Source organism: Vicugna pacos, chromosome 11 (genome assembly GCF_048564905.1).
Source record: "Vicugna pacos chromosome 11, VicPac4, whole genome shotgun sequence".
Classification (NCBI taxonomy): domain Eukaryota; kingdom Metazoa; phylum Chordata; class Mammalia; order Artiodactyla; family Camelidae; genus Vicugna; species Vicugna pacos.
This window is the reverse complement of record NC_132997.1, coordinates 21,529,346-21,554,118: the sequence shown is the minus strand read 5'-3', so window position 1 is coordinate 21,554,118 and position 24,773 is coordinate 21,529,346. Positions and strand designations below refer to the sequence as shown.

The 24,773-nt window shown below is 49.7% G+C and overlaps 1 protein-coding gene across 1 annotated transcript; it reads right to left on the bottom strand.

The window, feature by feature from the left end:
- Positions 1-9,151: 9,151 nt before the first annotated feature.
- Positions 9,152-22,089, bottom strand: LOC140699893 (NUT family member 2G-like). Its single transcript, XM_072972389.1, has 7 exons — positions 21,884-22,089; positions 11,439-11,611; positions 10,735-10,997; positions 10,310-10,426; positions 9,793-9,883; positions 9,258-9,428; positions 9,152-9,171 (listed from the first exon to the last, which is right to left on the bottom strand). The coding sequence occupies exons 1-7, from the start codon at positions 22,087-22,089 to the stop codon at positions 9,152-9,154; spliced, it is 1,041 nt and encodes a 346-aa protein (XP_072828490.1).
- Positions 22,090-24,773: the final 2,684 nt, after the last annotated feature.

Here is a 24,773-nt window from a genome sequence, read left to right as displayed (position 1 = left end):
GTTGTTAGAACCAACTACTTGTGATATTTTGTGCTCATGCAGACTTGTGGAGGTGTAGGCTTTCTTATGCCTAAACCTTCATGTGTGTCTTTTGTGTTGTATGAAGGAAGCAGACTATTGATGATCACTTCATGTCAGGTACTGTGCTATGTACCTTATTTCATGTTACCTGAACAGCCACCTGCAGAGGGAGAAGGGCAGGGCTAGCTCTATTTCAAATTAGAAAGTGTTTTGAGGTGAAGCCAGTTCTGAAGGTCGCACAACTAAAGAGTCAGACTTGAGATTGTAGACTAAGATGCTGTTTCAGTTGCCAGAGCTCTTTTCATAACTCCCTGTTTTCCTTAATTAGTGTTATTAATAATTTTGAAATTATAGCATATTTTACTCTTACAAGCAAATTTACTTCAGAAACATTCAAATTTGAACGGTAATAATTTTAGAAATACATAGAGGGACTATTTTACCAAGTATGTTTGCTAGGTACAAAGACTAGTTAAAATTCTTTAAAAAAAATGATTGAATATTTGCATTCTCTTCAGGAGCAGAGTGCTTCACAGTACACAGCTGTGAAGATTCACGTGAACTCAGTAGGCTAGGACCCATTAGAGGAATTAAATTAGGTCAGGCCTAAAAGAAATAAGGTCCTAGAAGGTAACAGAAAGACAGTACTGCCCACAACATCACTTATCTGGAGTAAGTCTGATTGCTGTGCACCTGCTGGTATGTGTGCTAATCACCGGTCTCCTTGTGAGAGGCTCGGAATTGCCCATCACATCCTTGGGCCCTTAGAAACGATTAACGCTTAAATGTGTACTGAAAAAGTCTAGTTCTATGACATCTCAGTCAAAAAAAATTTTTTTTAATCTGATGAGAATTTTTCCTAGCCTGAAGATGATTTAGATCTGGTAACTTTATATATCAGCTGTGGACTTAAGTGACTTAAGTCTCTATTAGGTGAAATGTCAAGTCCACTTACTATATGTATATTTTCCTTTCTTAAGTAAGATCCAAGTACAAATAATATTGGAATTAGAATCCTGGGACCAAATTATAACTTTTTACCTTCAGGTTGGTGATATTTCATATAAGAGTTTAATTTACATTGTGCATTATTAGTATTTAGTAAATGTTGGTTAACGATGCTGGGTTTTTGAAGGATTTCTCGATTGAAATATTAATAATATTTGAAGAACTGACATTTTAAAAAGCTTAATGTTTCCAGAAGGACTTAAAATTTTAAAGAAGAAATTTTCTTTTAAATTTTCTGAATCTGTTCATTAGGAATTTTGCCTTTTCCATGAAAAGTCCTTTCCTAAACATTATGTAGGGGATATAAAGAGTGGAGTTTGAATTGAGCCTTTCTGAGTGGTGGGATTTTGATAGAAAGATAATAGGTGCGAGGGACAATCTAAGCTATCAAATCCAATCCTGCAAAAGGACTTAGGTGGCAAATTGTGGAGGACTCTGTAGGCAGAATAGAGTTAGAGTTTATGTTTGTGCAATGGAGAAGGATCAGAGTTTTTGAAAAGAGGCAGGCACATGATCAGTTTTGTAATTTTGGGAGAATCTAGATCGACACTGGTGGAAATGACAGGAGAAAATTAAGGTAGGGATTCAACTAGGCTAGTGGCCTTCTAAAGGTGAAGTGAGGTAGCGGTGTGGAGGATGGAGATGTTAGAGTCAATAATGGGCTCTTGTCACAGGAGTGGTGGACTTTTCATCATGGCAGGTATGGGATGCAAAGGATGATGAGGTCTTACAGGGTATTGGTTTTGCTTATGTTTTCCTTTGCTGTGCAAAAGCTTGTAAGTTTAATTAGATCCCATTTGTTTGTGTTTGCTTTTATTTCTATTTCTTGAATAGACTGCACTAGAAGAACATTGCCGAGATATATGTTGGATAATGTTTTGCCTTGTTTTCTTCTAGGAGGTTTATTGTGACTTGTCTTATGTTTAAGTCTTTAATCGATTTTGAGTTTAGTTTTGTACATCATGTGAGGGAGTATTCTTGCTTTATTGATTTACATTGCTGCTGTTCAGTTTTCCCAAAACCACTTGCTGAAGAGACTGTCTTTATTCCATTGTATGTTCTTGCCTCCTTTGTCAAAGATTAATTGACCAAAAGTTTGTGGGTTCATTTCTGGGCTCTCCATTCTGTTCCATTGGTCCGTAGGTCTGTTTTTGTACCAATGCCATGCTGTTTTGATGACTGTATCTCTGTAGTATTGTCTGAAGTCAGGGAGGATGATTTCTCCAGCCTCGTTCTTTTTCTTCAGCAGTGCTATGGCAATTCTGGGTCTTTTGTGATTCCATATAAATGTTATTATTATTATTTGTTCTAGTTCTGTGAAATATGCCCTGGGTAATTTAATAGAGGTTACATTAAATCTGTATGTTGCCTTGGGCAGAATGACCATTTTAACAATATTGATTCTTCCAATACAAGAGCATGGGATAGCTTTCCATTTTGTTAAGTCTTCTTTAATTTCCTTAGTCAATGTTTTCTAGTTCTCTATGTATAAGTCTTTCACCTCCTTGGCTAGATTTATTCCTAGGTATTTTATTACTTTGGGTGCTGTTATAAAAAGGATTGTTTCTTTACTTTCTTTTCCTATTGATTCATTGTTAGTGTAAGTAAGTGCAACTGATTTTTGTACATTAATCTTGTATCCTGCTACCTTGCTGAATTATTTGTTTAGTTCTAGTAGTTTTTGTGTGGAACTTTTAGGTTTTTCTATCTATAGCATCATGTCATCTGCATATAGTGACAATTTTACCTCTTGTTTTCCAATTTGGATCCCTTTTATTTCTTTTTCCTTGCCTGATTGCTGTGGCTAGGACTTCAAGACTCTGTTGAATAGGAGTGGTGAGAGTGGACAACTTTGATGGCCTCAGATTTTAGTGGGAAAGTTTTTAGTTTTTCACAGTTGAGTACTAAGCTGGCTATAGGTTTGTCATAAATAGTTTTTGTTATGTTGATATATGTTCCCTCTATACCCACTGTGTTGAGAGTTTTTATCATAAATGGGTGTTGAATTTTATCAAATGCTTTTCCTGCATCTATTCAGATGATCATATGTTTTTTGTCCTTTCTCTCTTGATGTGGTGTATTATATTGACTGATTTGCTTATGTTGAGCCATCCTTGTGTTCCTGGGATGAGTCCAACTTGATCATGGTTTGTGAACTTTTTTATGTGCTGCTGGATTCTGTTTGCTGATATTTTGTTGAGGATTTTTGCATGTATTTTAATCAGTGATACTGGCGTATAATTCTCTTTTTCGGTAGTGTCTTTGCCTGGTTTTGGTATCAGGCTGATGGTGGCTTCATAGAATGAGTTTGGGAGTACTCCCTCTTTTTCAGTCTTCTGGAAGAGTTTGAGTAGGACTAGTATGAGTTCTTCTTTGTATGGTTGGTGGAATTCCCCAGTGAAGCCATCTGGTCGTGGACTTTTATCTGTAGGGAGGTTTTTTATTGCTAATTTGATTTCATGCCTAGTGATCGGTTTGTTCAAGAGTTCAGTTTCTTCTTGATTCCATCTTGGTGGACTGTATATTTCCAGAAACTTGTCCATTTCTTCTCAGTTTTTCACTTTGTTTCTATGTAGTTGTTCCTAGTATCCTCGTATGATATTTTGTGTTTCTGGGATATTGGTGGTCCTGGATTTTTGTTTGTAGGAAGTTCCAAAATTTACTGATTCTTACTTGTTACCAGTCTGCTTTGGAGCTCTCTGGGCTTCCTGTAACTGGGTATCTGTTTCCTTTTCCAGGTGAGGAAAAGTTTCAGATCTCGTTTCTTTAAATATGTTTTCTGCCCCCTTTTCTTTTCTCCTTCTGGAGCTCCTATAATGAGAATGTTATTGTGCTTGATGTTGCGCCATTAATCCTGTAAGCTGCCTTCACTTTTTTTCCTTCCTTTCCCTTTTTGCTTCTATCTTTGAGGGAGTTCCTCATACCTGTCCTTGAGTTCACAGATTCTTTCTTGTGCTTCATCTATTGTATTTTTAAGTTCAATTATTGTATTCTTTAGTTCTGTGACTTCTGTTAGGAACTTTCTTATATTTTCTAACTCTTTGTTGAAGTTCTCACTGTGTTCATCCATTATTCTTCTGAGTTCAGTGGGCTTTATACGAGTGTACTTTGAATTCTTCATCAGACTAATTACTTTTCTTCATTTCATTGTTTATTTTTCTGGGGTTTTATCTTGTTCTTTCATTTGGAACATTGTCCACAGTCTTCTGTTTTTTCATTTCACTTGACTCTCTGTGTTGGTTTCTATGCATTAAGTAAAACAGCCACCTCTCCCAGTCTTAAAGAGTTGTGTGGGAGATGAACTTTGTCAGTTAGCCCTGCCTACTCTTGGTTGTCAGTGAAACTGTGATTATCCAAGCAGCTAATATTATTTTGACTGCCCCCAGCTGTTGAGGGTGTACCAAGACCAGTCAGTATCTCAAAGATGAGGATCTCAACACCAAGGTTCAGTCTGATTTGACTCCATACCCCCCCAGTAACAGCTTTTGAAGAATATAAATATCGAGGCTTGGGACTGCAAATGTAGTCCCTGCTGGCCCCTAGAGCTAGGAAGTCTGGAGGTGTCCCCTGGAGAACAGTCACTAAGAACAGGGCTTCAGATAAGTATACAAGCTCCTTTCTGGGAAATGTCAGTGAGCTGTATGTAACAAGGCAGGCTGAGAGTGTAATGGTGGCACCCCAGCCTACCTCCCCTGAGAGCACCTCGGTAGCCTCCTGATGTGTGCCAAACCTGAAGCCTGCCTCCAAGTCCAAAGCTCTTAAACTAGAAAAGGAGGCCTTTTTTCACGTAAAGCCTGGGGATGTGTCTCAGTCTAATGTGCAAGGCCTGAAAGTGGTAGCCTGCCAGGAAGTGTCTCTCCAACTGTTACAGATCCATGGGAGTGAGACATGCAGTCGGTCCTGGCCTCCAGAGCCAGGTGATCAAGGAGCATCCCCTGAGTGGAAGCCACAAAGCCTGGGTCACCAGTGTGTAGACATTCCCTGCTTGGAGATACTCTCACTCTGCAGCCTATCAGAGGGAGAGTGCAAATATGGCTGGAGTGAGGCAGTGGGAGAGTGCAAAGATGACACCTTCTGAATAAAGAGTAGCAGAAGAAATGGGAAAAGATGAAGTAAGAAATACAGCAAGGCAGAGGGAGAGCGGGGAAGATGTCACCTGCTGGCTGGAGCATAAAGCTGGCACCCAAAGGGAAGGGAAAAAAGAGATGGTACCTGCCAGTTTTATTAAGGCAGAGGGAGAGCAGGAGGATGGCACCCATCAACCTCTGTCCCTGGGGAGGAGCCCAGCAGCCTCTGCCCCTCAGACCAATGCTTTAAATTTTGGAAATGAGTCTCTTTCACGTAAAGTGTGGGTGCTTTTCCAAGGGCCACTTCTGCACTTGGCCTGGGACCAAGAGCACAGGCCCTTTAAGAGTGGTTCCTGAGTTCACCGCAGCCCAGTGGGTCTCACAGCCATGTGTCCTGGGTGTCTTCCAAGTCAGATGCTTTGGGGGTTTCTCTCTCAGTTGTCAGTCTTCAGAGTTTGAGTCCCCAGTGTAGGGGTGCAAACCATTCACACCTCAAGTAGAAGTTCCATGTTCTGAGTTCTCTCCTGAGTGTGCCTGTGCACACCAGGGGTAGGGTTTCTGGTGAAACTGTGCCTCAGCCTTTCCCACCTGCTTTGATATGGTTTCCCTCTGGTTTGCCTGATGTGAAGGGGTTGCTCCACCATTTCTCAAGCTTTTCCAGAGGAAATTGTTCCACGTGTAGATGTAGATTTGGTGTGTTTGTGGGAGGAGGTGAATTCAGGATGGTTCCATGGTGCCACCTTGAATTCAAACCTATTGTATATGTTTTAAACTTTGGTTTTCAATTGCTCAGGTCACTGCTAGTATATGGAAGTATGATTAATGCTGTGTATTCATGTTTATGTATGGATCTTATATTTTGGGATCTTTCTAAAACTATTTATTATAATTTATTATCAGTTTTCTTACAGATTCCTTGCAGTTTTCTCCATAGACAATGATGTCATCTGTAAATAATGACAATTATATTTCTTCTTTTCTAGTCGGTGTGCCTTCATTTACTTTCTTGCCACACTGCACTGACTAGAACCTGTAGTGCTAAGGTGCAAACTGACAGAAGAGAGCAGACATTCTAACGTTGTTTTCAAACCAAGAAGAGCGTTCATTCTTTCACCATTATGATGTGGGATGTGGGTGTTTTGCAGATGTTCTTTGTTAGGTTGAGGCAGTGCCCTTCTACTCCTAGTTTCTGAGCATTTTTTATATGAATGGGTGTTGAATTTTGTTTAATGCTTTTTCTGTATTAATTGATGTGACTGCATGGGTTCTCTTCTTTAGACTCTTCATAGGGTAGGTTACGGTGTTGATTTGTGACTATTGAACCAGGCTTGCATTCCTGGAATAAATTCCACTTGGTGATCGTCTATTCATGTGGATGCTTATGGCAGGTGTTCTTGTGGATTTCTTGCTGTGGGCTAAATTATGGTTCCCCGAAGGGGTCCATGTCTAATCACTTCTATGACAACGTGTGAGTGTTACCTTGTATGGCAAAAGGGAGTTTGCAGAAGTAACTAAGTTAAAAATCTTGAGATAAATTTATCATAAATTTTCTGGGTTTACTTAATATAAAAGGAGGGACACATGAACTGAGTCAGAGACCATGAGATGGTAGAAGCAGAGACTAATGTGATGCAGTTTGAAGATGGAAGAAGGGGCCAACTGCAAGGATGACAGGCATCCTCTGGAAGCCAGAAAGGGAAAGGGAACAGAGTCTCCTGTGAGGCCTCAAAAGGAATCAGCCCTGCTGACACCTTGACTGACATCAGACTACTGACCTGCAAAACATTACTGTAATAAATTTGAGATATTTTAAGCTTATAAATAGTAATTTGTAATTTAATGATACAGTTTGTAATTTGTAATACTTTATAATAATTTGTCGTAACAGCCAGAGAAAATGAACACACTTATATTTTGTTGAGAATTTGGGTGTGTATCCTGGGGATGTTTGTCAGAAATTTTCTTTTTTGAGCTGTCATTGTCAGGTTTTGGTGTTACATTATGCTGGCCTCATAAAATAAGTTGGGATATAATCACTTTGCTTCTACTTGCTGGAACCGATTTTGTGGCATTCATATTATTCTTTATAAATGTTTGTGGTTTTCAAGGAATTTACCCACTTCATGTTTCTCCCTGTGTTTGTGTGTGTATGTGTGTGTTTGTATAGTTTTTTTGAAGTGTAGTCGGTTTACAATGTTGTGTCAATTTCTGGTGTGCAGCTTAATGCTTTAGTCATAAGTGAACATACATATATTTGCTTTCATATTCTATTTCATTAAAGGTTACTGCATGATGTTGAATATAGTTCCCTGTGCTATAGAGTATAAACCTGTTGTTTATCTATTTTATAGATTGTAGTTAGTATCTGCAAATCTCAAACTCCCAATTTATCCCTTCCCACTCCCTTCCCCTCTGATAACCATATGTTTGTTCGCTCTGTCTGTGAGTCTGTTTCTTTTTTGCAGATAAGTCCATTTGCTTCTTCTCCTTTATATTCCACACTTAAGTGATATCATATGGTATTTATATTTCACTTTCTGGCTAATTTCACTTAGAATGCCCATCTCCAAGTCTACCTATGTGTTGCAAATGGCATTATTTTATTCTTGTTTATGCCTTGAGTTGTATTCCACTGTGTAAATGTACCACAACTTACTTATCCAGTCATCTGTCATTGGACATTTAGGTGTTTCTATGTCTTGGCTATTGTAAGTAGTGCTGCCATGAACATTGGGGTGCATGTATCTTTACAGTTAGAGTTTTCTCTGGATATATGCACAAGAAGGGATTGCTGGATCATCGGGTAAGTCTTTTTAGTTGTTTGAGGAAACTCCGTACTGTTTTCCGTAATGGCTGCACCAAACTTCATTCCCACCAACAGTGTAGGGGGGGTCCCTCATAGGAGAAACTGTTTCATACGCAAATACTAATCTGTGTTGACACCAGTCCACACACAGGTCCAGCCATGGGTGGGAAGGGAACAAATAGTGATTGTGGGGCGTCTTTGCAGACTCGTTATTCCCTAAGGCCACAGCAAGATGGGTCGTCCTCCCTCACCTGGACAAGATGCTCCCGCACAGAAATCCCACAAATCCCACAGCGATGCTGACTGTCATTCCCCTTTTACACACCTTTAACAGGCGCCCCATGAACTTCCTCTCAGCCCATTCCCCTTGTGTCCTTGGGATTAAGAGGGAGCTGCCTCCACCACTCCCCACGTTGCAATAATCCCAGGAGGCTAAAAGAGGCTCCCTCTACAATGGTGCAGAGAGGCAAAAAGCCCTGTCTCTCAGGCCAGGTCTTCCCCTCTCGTCAGGACACGCAGACAGGAAACCCTGGCCTGTCGTCTGGCCACCTCAGAGAAGCAGACTGAAGCTCCCCAAGGCCAAGGGCTGCCTGCAGGCTCCATTCTAGAGAGCTGGTTCGTGTCCAGAGGGCTGAAAGGCATGGAAATAGCTCTCCATCCCTACTTTGCTGAGGGGTGCAGATGATGATGGGATGCCCCACAGGCCCGTGGCCAATCAGGCTCGAGGGAAAATGACAATGCAGGGGCCCCTGGGGAAAGAGAGAGCCGCAGGCTCCCAGGAGCAGTCTGAGGACCCTGTGTCAATGCAGAGGAAGTCTAGTCAGCCCCCTGTGGATCCGTAGCTCCTGGGACCTTCTCAGCCTGCTTCTCAGGACACCTCTCTGTAGAGCAGTGCAGACACGAATAAGACTACAGTGGTCTGAGGTCATTTCCAAACAAAATTATCATTATTCATATTTTACATACATCACCCCAAGGTGCTGCTCCCACCCACAGCCACCCAGGCCCTCCTCCCCAGCCTCTAACTCCCCACCACCCCACCCCTAACCTGGCCCTGAAGGTCCCCCCTCCTTCCCTGTCCTTCCTCCCTGCCCCCCACTTCAGCTGGGGTCAGCACTGAATGAGGAGGAGCCCCTAAAGTCTCCTGGGGACCCCCTGGTGGCTGGCAGTGGAGGGCTGGCCCGCTGTTCCCTGCTGGCTGCAGTGCCTCTTTCTCCTCTTCCTTCTCCTCCTCCCTGCGACATACAGGTCACACCTTGTCTGTTTTGCCTGTGAGGAGTGAGCCAGCCCCAGAGTCAAGGCAGGCCCCCCAGATCCCAAGGTCAGGCCTGGGCAGGGACAGCTTCCCAGCAGACACTGGGCCTCCACTAGAGGCCGCTTCCTTGACTTGACAGCTGGTGGAGGTGCTGGGCTGAGGCCAGTTTTCTGAGAGAAGGGGGCCTGGGGAGCCTCCAACCTCCAGGGCAGACACATCTCAAGGGCCCTGGGGCAGAGCTCTGGGACATCCCCCAGGGCCGCAGGCTGGACTGAGAGGCCAAGAGGAAGGCCAGGCTGTGGAGCTCCTCCTTGTGCTCACTGGACCCATCCCTTGGCCCTGGGGCCTGCCTAGGAGGAGACGTCTCTCTGAGAACTGAGGCATCACTGGGTCCCAGGCTCCGTGCAGTGCGCTTTCGAGCCTGGGGAGGTGAGAGGGGCTGTCCAACCCGAAATGGAGGGAAACCGTGATGTCCTGGAGAGAGAATAAAGCCTTTGGTCCTGAACAGGCCACTGTCTGCTCAGTAGTGCCTTAGAAGTTCCTCAAAATCAATGTCTGGTGGGCTGTCTTTATCACTAACCCCTAGCTGGGGGTCTTGGTCATGTGTCTGGCATCTTGGCCAACATTAGACTCACGAGTGCTTGAGTCCAAATGGGGTGCACTGTGACTGGTGGGTGCTGGCACACCCAACTCCTCCTTCAGGTCCAGGAATCGTTTCTGCACCAGCTGGTAGGAAGTAGGTGGAAAGTGACTGGCCCCGCATACATGGGTGAGGGGAGAAGCAGGGCTGGGTAGGGGGATGATGGCACTGGGGAGGAAGAGAGGGAATGTCGCCAGGACTCCAGTCAAAGTACAGACACTAAAGCACTCCTGCTGTCCTCCTGGGCCTAATTCCCAGCTGTGTGTCCTTCCTTTCCCTCTGGGCCCCCATCCTCTCCTTCCTATGGTCCTGCATCGCACCCAGTCCCTAGCAGGCCCTCCACAAGGACAGGCCTTCCAGGCAGGGGAGGGATGAATAGAGCCATGTGGGCCTCCTGTTCTGTGGTCCCATCCCTCCCCCGGCTGACCTGGGTCCTTGCCTCCCTTGGTTACATGGGTGTCCCTTGCCTTCCCTCTTCTACCTGGGGTCCATCCCTCCCTTCTCTGGCTCACCTCTTCAAGGGTGAGTCCTGCCTCCTGTTCCAACTCCTCAGCTAGGGCCAAGAAGTCCAGATGTGGTTCTGTGGAAAGCAATTCTGCCAGGAATTGAGGATGAATGACTGCCTCTAGCTAAGAAGGAAGGAAGAGGCTGTGAGTATCCTTGGCCTGGAGTAACTTGTGAGTCATGAATACCTGGAGGGAAAGTGAAAAACAGACCCACCCCATTGTCCTCCACAAGGTAGCCTGTTTTAAACTGCCGAGGCAGTCAGCTAGAAACAGAGAGAGAGAGAGAGAGAGAGTGCGAGCAAGCGAGCAAGAGCACTCAGGGACAAGGATCAGAACTTAAGTCCCAAAGGCCCGGGCAGAAACCCAGTCCTGGGTGCTAAGAGTGCCAATCCCTGGAATCTTGCAGCCCCCAGGCTCCAGGCCCAGCCCACCTTGGTGACGCAGGCTTCCTGGGAGCACAGCTTGTCAGTGTAGCTCAGGAGATGTGGGTCTGTGTAGGCCCTGTTCTCTTCCTGCTTCAGTTCATTTCTGTCCTCTTGGAATTCTGCATCTAGCTCCCCAGTGGCTGAGGGGACAGGCCCCACCAGCTCCTCCATGGTGTCCACATGCTCTTTCACAGCCTCAGGGGGATTCTCCTTAGGTGCCATGGTCTCCCAGGGACACTGGGATCTGTGTAGCTTCCTGGGCACACACACTGGGGCAGAGCACGAGGAGGAAATAAAGGTGAGGGGCTCCTGCATCCAGCTCCTAACCATGCAGCGCACATGCTAGTTCAGACAGTGTTTGAACAACATGGACGTGGGTGTGGTTTGAGTCAAGGCCAACTGTATCTTCACCCACAGTGATGGGAAATGAAGAGGGAGAGGTAAAGGGGAGCTTCTAAGAGAGTCACATGTGAGGAAGTGTAGAACCTCTAATTTTCCAAGAGTCTCCCCATCCAGCCCGCTTCTCAGGCAGACTGTATGTGGTGGCCTTAGACAGGGAGGCGGGAGTTTTGTAACTGATCAAATCAGTACCCTAGGGTGACAAAGGACAGCTGAGACCCCTCGATGGCTGTTGAGGTTGAAAGACCAATGACCCCCTTGAGGGAAAAGGACTGATGGGGGGACAGTGGCCGTCCCTAAGCCCCTGTTACCTTTGTGTTCAGCTCCAGTGGGCATGTGGGTACCTGATTGAGGGCCCACTTTTAGGGCTGTGGGCCCCCAAGATTCCGGCTTTGGTGGGGCTGGAGGAGGCAGGCCCTGCATCCCCTTCATCCACTGTACCTGCTGAGTCTGCATTTCCTCCTTTGCCTCAAACTCCTTGAACCTGAAGGGTAAGGGAGGCACAGGCCATGCTGAGAAAAAGGCCTGGGCTCTGGAGCCCACCAAGGGAGCAGAGACAGAGGCATCAGAAGACATTGTGGTGGGGCAGTCAATGTCTGTGGGGTACTGTCCCCAGCGGGAAACTGCTCATGAAGCAAATATCAGATCTGGGGACACCATCTCCCCAGCACCGGATGGTGTTCAATAGCATACACCCAGGTCACTGAATTGAAATGGGCCTGCGTGGAAGGCACAGATAGGAGACCAGGAAGGAGTCACATGGACCATACTGAGAGCACTACCTGGATGTGACATCTTGTGTGACGGTGACTCCTGGGAGAACGGAAGCCCCGGAGGGCAGGGCTGTTGTCTGCTGGATGCATTAAATGATGGTTGTTCCTAGGAAAGCAACTGTCCCTAGTGGACCTTCCTATTTGACGAATGAATGAGGCCAATCAGCCCCATCACACAGATCTGAGTGGACCTGGGGCCCCACTTCTCCCTCCCAGGGGTCCCTGCTCTCACTCTCCTAGGACAGGGACCACTATTGGACCACAAGTCCCTTTTGAAATGGGAAAACAGCTCCACCCAAGGCCAAAGTCCCAGTGACCCAGGAGGCAGAGGCTTCCTCATGGGCAGGAGGACAATGACCAATTAGCCCAAACACATTTCTTCCAGCTGATGTTTTCAGGGGCCAGGGCCCCAGAAAGCACTTTCCATGAAGGGCCCCCTCTGTTCATACCCTCCTAGGGCCTGATCCTCTCTTGACCCCAGTGTGCAGAAGGGCAAACTGAGGCTCAGAGAGGTAGAGTGACAATCCCACATGTGACTGCTAGTAAGTGGCTGAGTCACCAATGTCCCATGAGAACAGAGTGCTCACCTTTGGAACAGAAGGTCCAGCACCTGCTGGGCGGTGGCGAAAGCTCTATAGTTGCCCAGGAATGTGTGCATGTAGGAGAGGTTACTGCCCAGGACGGCAGTTACCAGAGTCACCACCAGCTTCTCCAGCCTGTGTCACTGGAGGCTCCACACCCTGTAGATCTCATCCCTGCTCCCTGATGGTCCAGCTCCCCTCTGGGGTGGAAAGAGGAGAGGCATGATTCAGAGGCAGCACCAGGAACCCCCAGGGGTTTGAGGCTAGAGCTCAGACCAAATGGTTAAGCCTAAAGTTCTTGTGCCATAGGTGGAAGAGGGGAGCCCTGAGCTGATTCAAGGTTCTCAGCATCACCAGTACAAGGGGCAGAGGGCAATAATTAAATGCCGTAGTGTCTCCGTCATTGTGTCAGCACAGCAGTGACTGCACCTCCCTGATGAACTACCTCACCCCTGTGACTGCTGTCACAACATCCCATTCTAGAGATGAGAACACAGAGACTGATCCCAGGGTGGGAGGGACCAGGGTCCTCAGGCCAACGTGGCCACTTGGGGATGGAGGAGAAACAGGATGGTCTGTAGAAAAATGCAGAAGCTTCCTTGACTTAACATGAACTGGGATTCTGTCAAAGTCTCTCAGATTCTGGCTCGTATGTGGGCACTGACTTTGCATCTGGCCAAGGAAGGGCCTGGGCTGTGAGGGCGGGAAGGAGAGATGGGGTATCAGATTCCTTTGCCAGCAGGTCTCTAAGAGGGAGCCCAGGGGAGGAGCAGGGCAGCTCTATGACCTGGGGCTTCCTGGGTGTGGAGTCTCCTCTCTCACAGTCACCCTGAGCCTGTCCTGGACTCTGTTGGTGTCTTGGGTCACCTGCCCTTCCTGCAGGGAGATGGCATGGGGTAGTCTATGGACCAGGTCCTGTGAGGAGTCCTGCAGACACAGTGCCCAGCAGCCAGGCAGAAACCTCAGAGCCCTGTCTGGTTGTCCTGACTGGTTCTCAGACCCATAAGACAGCTCCAGTCTCGACACGCACACACCACTCTCTGCACAGACCTCCATCAGGGACAAAAAAGCTGACAACCTGAGGGCCTTGGATTCCCACTGGCACAGAGAAGAGGCCCCTCAGGAGTCCTCTTTCCCCCCTGCCAACCCTGTCCTCAGGTGCGGCCATGACAGGACCACCAGGTTACCACATGTTCAATGGCTGGTTCCTGCTCAGAGGGGGCACTTCCCCTCAAGTCCCCCTTCCCCCACATGGAGATGGGGGGGAGTGGGCCTGCCCAGAGAGAGCTCCTAGAGGAGGCTGGGCCCAGATTGGCATGCTCCAGGCCAGCCGGTGTTACCTTAAGTGACCGCATCATAATAGACCGGAGGTGTTGGGGTTGAGGGTTCAACCAACGCCTATGGCCTCTCAGAAACCTCTCACTCCAGGGTTTCCTGGAGGAGAAGCCCCGAGAGTTCACGAAACAGAAAGAACACGTTTCTCTGTGAACTGTCTCCAGCCAAGTGAGCTGGCTCAGGGGCCATCCTTAGAATGTGGGTGCCTGGTAACCAGGTTCTGATTCTGTTGGGGTCTGTTATCAAGGAAGTGACATCACTTTCTGGGGTCCACTTCCTTGACCCCCCTCCTCAGACAACACCTCCACACAGCCCTCTGGGCTGCTGCCTGCTCACCCCCTTCTCCACACAGACCCACCTCTTCCACAGTTACAGCAGCCGTGCCATCTCCACGGCTCCCGGGGAGGCTCTGCGTGCAGCTGCGAGGAGACGACCTGGCTTCCAGACTCAACTCCTCATTGTTACCTGTTCTACGTCTTGTATTTATCCTGCTGTTTCTCCAGGATGGTCTCCCCATCTGCACAGTGGGGCTGATTCTAGTTGTACTTCTAGAGATGTCCTCAGGTGCATGTGGGATAAGACCTGAGAAGTGTGGGGATGATGTCGCTTGTAGATGATACCTCCAACCTCATGATTTTTTGTCTTATAACCAAGCTCACATCTGTTCCTCTCCTGATCCTGCCTCACAGTCTTTATTTAATGTCACTGTGCACGTGTGCCTGTGTGTTTGTGTTTTTGTGTCTGTGCTTGTGCACACGTGTAAGCCATAGCTCACTCTCTGTGTGGCCAGCAGAAAACTGCCCCCACGTGGGAGGGTTGGGCAAGAGCTTCCTGAGGTCTGAGGGTTTCTAATTTCCAAAGCAAACCTGATGAAAGGGGTTCAAGCCTTGGCCAGCAGGTCAGAGCCCCGTGACCCCAGGCCATTCAGGCAGCAGGGGCTGGAGCTGGGGTCACAGACTCACACTGTCTGGTTCCACTGTCCACACTCAGAACCACAGTGCTGGGGGCAGGGAGACTGTCCCCTTCATGGGCACACAGCCTGGCAGGGTCTTCTCTGGCTGGACACACACTGGTCCAGGGACAGATGGTCAGTTGAATGGTTGCTGTCACCAGAGAGATCTGACAGTCTCATTTGGTGCTGCCTCTATGTTCCTGTCCTCACATGCCTCTCCCCAAGTTCCCACCCCAGTATGAACAGTCACCTTCCCCAGGAACAACAGGAATTTTATCCGCTGCATTAAGAAGACCCTCAGTCTCAGTGGAAATTCCCTGGTAATCAGTTTCTGCCAGTGATTTCATGAGGAAAGTGTATTAGATTTGATCAAATCTCCTAAGTGTCTAAGGTTCAGTTGGCCCTAAGCTGCCTTCTGAAACTCTCTTCCCACCCATTCCCCTGTCCATGCTGCAGCTTCATCTCCCCACTGCTCAAACCAGAACCTGGGGCTCTGTCAACTCCTCCCCTGTCCCTGGGTCCCAACTCCAAGTGCATTCATCACCTCTCTGTATCTCTCTCCCCTCCCTGTCCAGGCTGCCACTGACACTGTCCTGGATTCATGCTCTTTGCTTCCCTTTCTCACTCCCTCTGACCCAAGGAGCAGATGTTTAAAAGACAAATCTGTTCCTGTCACTCTGCTAACACACAGAAATCTCTCAGAGGCATTTTGGGGAAAAGCCCCAATCCTGGACAAGTCGTCAGAAGCATCCCCAGGAGGTAGCACCTTTGTTCTTTGGGTTTACACAGTGCTAAAACGCTGTGATACCCAGACAGAGTAAATCAATCAAAATTTCATTTCATTGCCACATAAAAGAAGAGGTTTATAGTCGAGAAAAACTGCTCATGGAAATGGTTGTGTCCATGAACCGGGTGATCTGATTCATTAGGGGTTGTGTCTAGCTGGATGCCTGAGTGTGGGGAAGGAGTTATCTTCCAGGTGTGCCAGGGCTCCAGGCAGATGCAGGTCCCCTAATCCCTGCATCTTGGGAAAATGGGGGTTCAGCTCTGAGAGGCCGCAGGCCAGGCTGTACCTGACATAGGTTGGGATGAGTTGGGAAGGGCTGAGCCTCTTATTTCACAGATGTCTGGAGTCTCCACTTTGTAGCTCTTAGCTCAGTAGGAATGGTGACACTTGGGTATCCCATCACCAAAGTGGAGCAGATGTGAGTCGGGTCCAGTGAGACCTGGTGCTGCACCTCACTTGTGGACAGCTGCAGCCCCATCCCTCATGAGGGCAGAAGACATACAACTGGCACAGGGTATGGTGTGAAGTCAGGGTGGGTAAGCCTCCTGTGAGCTTCCTGGTGGCCAAGGGGACAAGGGCTTCACCCTTCAGTCTCTATTCAGAATCAGTGGCCCTCTGGCTAACCTCTGATGCCCACTGAAGACCTAATGGTTGACATGTCTCTGGCTGCCCAGGGCCACCCTAGACCCCTGCTCTGTAGAGACATGTCTGAAAAGTAGTGAGCTGGCCTCAGCATTCTCCCACCAGGACCCTTCTGGCAAATTCCATCCTGGCCCCTCCACCAACTCCTCCTTCACATCTTGCTGCCCTCCCCTCTGTGTTTCTATGTGTGCTTCTAACTCCACACTTTACCTTCTGTTGTTTTCTCAGTTTGGGATGTGCGCTTTCTTCCTTGACTCAGCTCATGGGCTCATCTCAGCCGATGTGGAGTCCACTGCAGGGACCTGCTGCAGCAGATGGCAGGGGCGGGAAGGCCTCTGGGCAGTGGTGGGAAGGACAGGAGGCCTCTGTGCTGCTCCACATTCTGGGTGTAGAGCCTTGGCAGTGACTGATCAGGGTGTGAAGACCCAGGTTTTTGTCTGTAGAAAGATAGCCTGGGGTTTGGTTCCCTGCTACTTGTCCTTCCTGGGGGGATTGGGAGCTCCCTCAAGTGCAAAATGGCCAGAGTTGCAGGGCCCAGGAGCCAGGAAAAGGAGAAGCCTCCTCAGGCCTTGTAGTGGGGAAGCAGGGATCCCTGCATGCAACCTGGGAAGGGCCTGGGCTGGCCTTTGGACTCCGGAGAGATTGATCAGGGAGAGGTTTTCAAACTTTAGAGTCTCAGCAGCAGAACACTTTCCTTGAAGACAATGGACTTAGAGCACAGAAGTTCAAGCCTGAGGGAAGTGGGGTGGGGCTAGATCCCTGGAAGCCAGGACTTCCTCTGAGGAACACCCTGGATCCAGGCTGGGGGACACACACACCTGGAGGACCACTGCTCTAGAAGGAAGTTGGGACACAGGCTGCCCCAGGAGGCCTGGGACTGAGATGACAGCTCAGGTTCTTCCTGGTAACTGAACGCTCCTTCTTTTTGCTCGCCTTTGGTATTTGGTAATGGCTCTCTGCAAACTCCTGCCTGCCTTTTCTGCCCTTCAGAGGAGCCTGTGGAAAGGATGGACCTTGCTGGACTCCATGGAGCCAAAGGGAGCCCTGGATGTCAGCATGAGAGCCACAGGTGGGCTTGAGCTGGCATTTGGTCCTGACACCTACTATGTCAGGGAGGCCTTGGTCCAGGGACCAGATCTCTGAGGTTCTAGATTGCTTTTTGCAGAGGAGGCAATTTCTCACGCATGTGACATTTCAGATTATCCTGGTTTTAAGCACACTGCACACTAAATGGGCCCGTTTCCTGCCCATAGAATGGGGATAAAGAGAGGCCCCTGCCCTGCAGACAGGAGGTGCTCCTGTTAGGGAGGATACGCTGTGTGATTTCCTTCCTCCTCACTGGCCTGTGGGGCGTGGCTCCAACAAATGGAAGCCTCTTCACCTGGGCTGCCAGACATGGGTCCCTGCACTGTGCCACTAGTGTTGCCAAGTCCAAACTCACTCTGCTAGCCACACGACAGGCCAATAAATTGGGAGATGAGATATTGGGGCAAGGAATAGCGGCTTTATCTAGAAAGCCGACAGAGTTAGAGGATGGCAGAGCAATGTCTTGGAGAACCATCCTGCTCTAGTCAGAATACAGGCTCATTTTATACAAAAAAAAAAAAACCCCAAAAAACAAAGGGGGTGTGGTTGGTTGTTGCAAACTTCTTGCTGCAGGCATTGTTTGTTCTTGCAGCTGTCCACGTGGGCCAGGTCATGGTGTCCCTGTAAATTTCCAACAAAAACAAAGGTTTTTCCTCTATTTTGCAAATTACTATCTCCACATGAGTGCAGAGGGGCTAACATCCTTAACCGTCAGAGCCCCGAGAATAGGCTGAGTCCTGAGAATAGGCTCTCCTGTCTGTTTCAGGCTAAAGGCAACATTGATTCACAAAAGGTGCAGAGCTGGCAAGATGGAGCCTGGAAAACAGGGCACAGTGGTTAAAACTAAACGAACAGATCCAATATAGATTCAGATTTGTTCTTCTCTGTTACATTGTCAATGAAGTTGAAAGAGTACCTGAGGAGGCGGGGTGTGGCCAGGGGGTTGGGCCTACCAGTGGGTCCTGCCTTGGAGGCTGCCACAAGGCTGGTGCCTGGAGGGCACCTTCAGTTTCACTTGCCCAGCCCCCAAGGTGGAGAAAATCAAAGGATAAATGAATAGAAGCCTCAAATAGTGGAATGAGGGCTGCAAAAGATTGCTGGCCTGGGAAATTGAAAAGTAAAAACCCATGAGGCTAACCAGAGTAAAAATAAAGTAAAAAGTACAGTGGTATAAAAGAAAATGAAATCAAATAAACATATGCTAAGAAACAGTAAAAATGAGATGAAAGAGGTTGGGAGGAAGGGGTAAGGAAGTCGAGTAGAGATGGACAGTTAATGTACAACAGAAGACCAAAGGCAGTGACTGAAGGAAAGCATGAAATAAGGAATGAATACATGTTTTTGTTGTTGTTGGATTGTCTTTTTTTCTTTTAAAGAAAAACCCAGTGGGTTGAGAGAGAAAAATAGCAGTGGGATTTTCTGAGCTCAGATTCTGGCAGATGCAGGTTATTTGGAGCCACTGGGCAGAGCCCAGCTTGGAACTGAAGATACAGGGCATAGAGCTTGGCTCTTTGTAAGATGCTGACCCCGCCCTGGGGGAGGTTGATCCCAGTACTGGGGTTGGCTTCCTCCTTGTGTTCTCAGGGGCACTGGTCTTCTGTGCCAAAGCCTGCAGAGAATCCCCCAAGCTGGGTCTTGCTCTCTCTTGCAAGTGGTCACCTTCATGCAGGTCTAGCCTGAATTAGCTTAGAAATCCTGGGTCAGGGCTCTATGCTGGGGAGGGAGGGAGGAAGGCAGTCTTTCATGGTACAGTATCTTGTCTGGCTTGGGGGCTTGCTTCAAGGAGCAAATTTGGGGTGGGGATTGGGCAGTGGTGGTTCTACGTGCAGCAGATAGTGCCCCAGGAAATAAGCCAGGGCCGCAGGCTCCTGGGAAGGTCAGGATTGCAGCTGGTGCTCCCTCAGTCCAGTTATTGGCTGAGATGAGAAACGAGATGACAGAGAAGGGAGAGGTCTCCTTTATGGGATGACAAAACTTTAAGTGACAATGATTGTGGTTTCCTACCGGGCCACCATGTTTTCTTTCCCTTGCCATTTCATCTGCAGGTTTGGTGGCAAACTACACTACTACACTCTGCAGTAGTGTTCCCATTAAGACTCCTGATGGGCTCAGGGTATCGCTTTGCACCTCCTTTCCCAAGTGGGAAATGGGAATACCATCTCCTAGTAAGATGTAGGTGCTGAGCACAGTGCCTACCTATGGTAAATATTGAATAAATTTAGCTAGAATTGGTATAACTAAAGATCTTTTTAGAAAAAAAGGATCACCTGTGTTGGCTAAAGTCTGTTCAAATGAAGGATTTATTGACCCACTTTTAATTTCTATGACTACATCTTTGTTTAGTGAGGAGCAAACAGAGGATTGAGTCCTGGGTCTGCCAGCATCTCACCTGGTGTCTTGGGAAAGTTACTCCTCTGAGCCTCAGTTTTCCCCTCTGTGAAATGGATTTATATTGTATGACCCAGAGATTGCTAATCTCTCTTCTCCAGCTGGGCTTAGAGTTGGGGTGAACTTGTTCATCAGGTTGAGTTGCTTCCCCAGGAGTCTGCTTTAGGGGAGCCAGCTTTTGCAGTCCTTGAGGTTATCAGCTCTTAAAGGGATGGGGCTGGCCAGGATCAATAAGTCTTAAAAATTTGATGAGCCTGATAAAGCCCCAATAATAGCCAATGTCCTTGGAAACTGGTAATCCCAACTTCAGGTGGCAGACAGGATTCAAAAAGTCTTGCCTAGAGGTACGGGGCATAGTGCCCCAGTCATCTCTGGGGCTGCCTCCCAGCTCTAGGAGAAATGGGACCTGTGCAGAATGCCCCTCCTGGCTAGTGAAGGGCTCCCCAGGCCATTCCAGTCCAGCAGGGAAAACTGGCTTGGCTTGGGAGTGCAGGAGGATGAGCATTAGGAGCTGAGCATCTTGGGATGGGGAAGGACCCCACACTGTGGGAGATGGAGAGGAAGGGGATACTCTGGCCAAGAGCTTCCAGGGGAAAGCCAGCCTGAGTCATAGCCCTCAGGTCACAAACTAGAGGGACCTCATCATCCAAACTAGAAACTGACAGAAGTCTTCTCAAAACTGTCTGTCTCCTCAAAATTTCTTAGTATTTGGAAGGGGGCCTTGAGATTGGCCTCACTGCAGTCATGCTACCTCTGCCTAGCATAACATCAACAAAACCTTCTAACTGGGTTAGAATTATCACATGCCTACTTTACTACCATACTGCAGGGGTCCAAACAAGTGTTTGTGGAATCCCTGACCCTGTGGCTCTTAATCTCAAGTTTGAACCCCTAGAGGGTGAATATACTGCCACGCTTCTGAGGTGGAGACAGTCCCCATAGGTACCAGAATGTTATATAATAAAATCCATCCTTTATTTATCCTGTGTCTGCAGCTGTTCAGCCAGTACATGGTAGAATTTCCAGGGAATGAAAAGGGAGACATGGAGAGTTTGTAGAGCCTGAATGGAGCATGTTTTACAATTCAAGGCCAAGATGGGTTTCTTGAGAAAGTGCCTTTGTGTGAGCACCACACTCAGCTGGACAGCTCGGCCTCCTGCATATCTGGTCAGTTTTCTGTTTCTGCCCATTGGCTCTTCATCCTGAAAGTCACCTTGCCAGTCCATGTGGCTCCCTACTGTTTCTCTGAGCCAGCTTCTCCTCTCCCCTAGGCTGCCCCTGCCCAACCGAGTCAGTCCCATCAGCTACTGCAAGGGCTGCCTCACTGCTCTCCAAGCCTGCACTGGCCCCTCTCCACGGCCTCCTCCCCCATCTTTCCAAGGTAAAATTTGCCAGTGACTTCTATGGCAGGCAGCACGGGGACACACACACACACACACAGACACACGGACACACACAGACACATGGACACACACAGACACACACACACACACTTTGTTTTGCTCTTGCTTTGGCTGGCTAACTAGCATTCAGTGCCTGAAAGCCTCACTTCCTTCTCCTTTGGTAACCCTCACTCAGCCTTTAGAGCTGTCACCTCTTCCAGGCAGCCATCCTCTGGCTCTTCCTCCCAGACTAGATCACAGCCCAGGACGTGCATGTGCATACCTGGCACTTGTGGTCCTTGCCACATCTTTTAATAATCTGTTTAACTGTCTGCCTCTCCTGTGAGTGGGGAGTTCTAGGAAAGCATCTCGGAATCTCTTATGCCCAGCACCTGATCCTGATCAAGGTAGAGGCCTTGGGGTCAGGCCAACGACAGGGCTAAGGGGTGCCCAGGAGTGGACCCTGGTAGGAGGCTCTGCCAGGTGCTCCCAGATCAAACTTCCATGGAATCTTTGTCTGGGAACACTCAACTGTCTCCCCCAAATCTTGGGTGTGCCATGTGGAGCCCAGTCTGTCTGAAACTTGGTGGGGGGTGGGGCGGTGGGGAATGGTGGCTACCCTTCAGGCTTGCCACCTCCTCCCAGGCTGGGGCCCAAATAGCTTACCTCTACGTCTGGTGGTGGTGCCTGGCCAGAAGCATTCACCTCCGGTGTAGAGAGCCCCGCTCTCCACTGGCTCAGAGAAAGGAACTCCCAACCCCAGCTCACGTGTCAAAGGCTCCGTGCAGGGTTGGAGTCTGAGCAGGCCAGCCCCTTGGAAAGCTCCTCACCTCCAGGCGCTGAGGTGAGGGATGCGCTGGTTTCTCGCCATGAATTGGGCTTCAGAGTCCGAGCATCCTGCCTGACTCGCTGCTGAGCCCCGAGTTGTAGGGCAGGGGATGGGCATCTGCCAAGGTCCTAGGGGCCATCTAGGGTCCAGCCCATGGCCATAGCTCTGTTCCAGAAGTTTGGCCACCAGCGGGTCCACTTGCATCATGGTGCCTGGCTCAGCGTCCCTCCCCATCTTTCTACTGGCTATCCTTGGCCTGGCTCCATGAGGGTCTCTGCCTGGGACGGGGGTCGTGGCGTGAGGCACTGAATGTCTGAGGTCGGTGGACACCAGTGGGTTCCGGAAACCCCTGAGGGCAGTGCGAGTCCTACACTTCTTCATTTTCACGTCTGGCAAACAAGGGGCGCAAGGCCCCGGGCCTCCAAGTCTCTGCACATCGCAGCCCCAGTGGTTCCCCCCACCATCCTGGCGTCTGAGCATCCCCCAGGCTGGGAGTGAGGAGCACCTGGCGCCCTCTCCAAGCTGCACGGGGCAAGGCTGAGACTCCGCAGTCACCTAGTCAAGAGGAGGGTGGAGGGGAGGGAGGCGGGCAGGGAGGGGAACAGGAGCGGACCCGAGGGTGGGTGGGTGGGCTTCCTCTGCGTTTGCTCCTTGCAGGGGCCCAGACACACTGTGAGCCATGAGCCGCTGTGTGGGCCCGGCTGCCACAGGCACCACCAGATTCAGAGCAGGGGCCTGATGGCACTGGGCTGGGCTGGGGCAGGCAGGCCGGGGAAAATGCACCTGGCTCAGCTCCCAGGGACTGCACCCGGACTGGCGCCTCCCTGCTCCACGCTGCCCTCAGCCTCGCCCTGCCCTGGGCAGATGAGCCGTGTGCCCAGGGGACATGGAAACACTGACACTGTGACTTCTCCGCTGGATATGCCAATGCGTGTCGGTGCAGGTCGACTCTTCCACCTCGGTAGGTGCGGTGGGCAGCAGGACAGAGGCTGAGCAGGGGGCCCCAGCGGTGTGGGGGGCACGTGGCGTGCAAACTTGGCTGTTCCCTGAGCTGAGGGGCTTGGGGGTGGTGATCCCTAGAAGGGCCAGGCCGCGCCGCCCTGCGGGGGAGATGTGCATGGGCAGCTCCTTGCTCCTGAGGGCTCCCACTTCTCCCCGTTTCCAGTACCCCCGTGGGGCCTTGTGGCCTCTGTGGACACTTAGGGCCTAAGCTGTGGGGAGCCCCAGGCTAGAGGCATATCTAGACCCTGGCTGGGCCTCAGGCAGGGTAGCGCTAGCCTTTACTCTCAGGTGAGAGCAGCGGGAATCGGGGCAGAAAGGGCCCTGGTCTCACCAGGTTGGCAGGGCAGGATCAAAGAGGCCCAACCTGAACTGTGGGTGAATGTGGGTGGGTGGGTGTTGTCAGCATGTGTGGCTGTGTATGTGCCTGGCACCATGTTGATGTCACTGTAAGGGAGCATCCTAGCTTGTGTTGGTGTGTGCATGACTGTCAGCCTGTTAGAGTGAACACAGTGTCTGCCTGTTTCCCTGGTGTGTGTGTCTATGTGTCTCTCATTGTGGGTGTGGGAGTGTGTGTGTATCTGATTGTGGCGATGGCAGCCCAATCCTGGACAGCCCTAGAGTTTCCCAAGGCCCAGGTGTTGGGGGCTGGCAGATGGCCTGGGGAATGAGAGCCAGGGGAGAAGCCTGGGCAGTGGTGTGTTGGGGGAGTGTGTGTGTGCAAGATGAGCAGGATGCGACCAATGGAGGGAGAACCAGGAGAGGAAAGATGAGACAGAGGAGAGGAGGAGGAGGCCTGTGGATGGGGAGTGTGTGGGACTTGGTAGCAGCATAGGGAAATCCCAGAAAGTTGGGCAAGTTTGGGGGACTGACAGGTTGCTTTTGGGGAGCTCCTCGACAGTAGCCTTTATAGCAGTTGGGAAAGACCAAGGAGCCCAGAGAAATGGGGATTGGGAGGTGTCAGAAGGCAGGAATGATGGGCCAGGCCAGGCAGGGGTGTGAGGGGTGGTGAGGGACTAGGCCTGGGCTTGGTGCGCTGCAATCCCCAGGCAGAGACCCGAACCAAGCCAGCTTCCCAGTGGTGGGTGGTGATGTCCGTGGGGCTTGGGTCTGGAGGTCAGCGTTGCAGCTCTGGCTATAGCGTGGAAGGGGACCTCCCTCCTCCTGCCCAAACCCCAGCCCGGGGATCATAGGGCCCAGCCCTGGGACTGTGATGACCCTCAGGGCCTGGAGAGGAGGGAGGACTCCAGAGCTGTCCAGGCTGCAGAGCCAGGCTCTGGCAAGTCTGACTGCTCTCAGGTGCAAGTGCACAGAGTTGGCCAAGGCAAGAATGCAAAGTCCAGCTGGAGGTCACCCTGGAGGAGCTGTTCACGGTTTAAGAATGGCCCCTTCTGGGCTCCTCAGCCTTCCTGTGTCAGGAGGCAAGGAGTCTAGGAACTTTCTCCAATCCCCCCTTCCAGAGACCCCCAATGTACTTGGAAGAAGAAAAAGCAGGGAGGGATGGAGAGCAGGAGGCAGAGCCCAGGCAGCCAGGCTGGGACTGAGCTGCCTGTCATCAGTCACCAAAAGCCCTGCATAAAGAAGCCCCTGGCACAGGAAAGCCCCTGCAGACCTGCTTGCTCTGCTCTAGGCCAGCAGGGCAGATGGAAGTCATCGATCCATTTTGGGGATAGGGGCCGGGGCCATTGGCCTGCGGGGAAATATTCTGGCTCCTGGGATGATATTCCTATGACCATGTCAGGGCCTTTAGGTGCTGCCTGAGGTCATGCCAACTTGACTCCATTCTGTGGGGCATGGCTCATACATGAGGTGGCTTGGTTGTGAGAGACTTGTGTGACCTGGTGGCCGCATGTGCCATGTGCATGTGTAACTCATGTCAAGTGTGTTGGCCT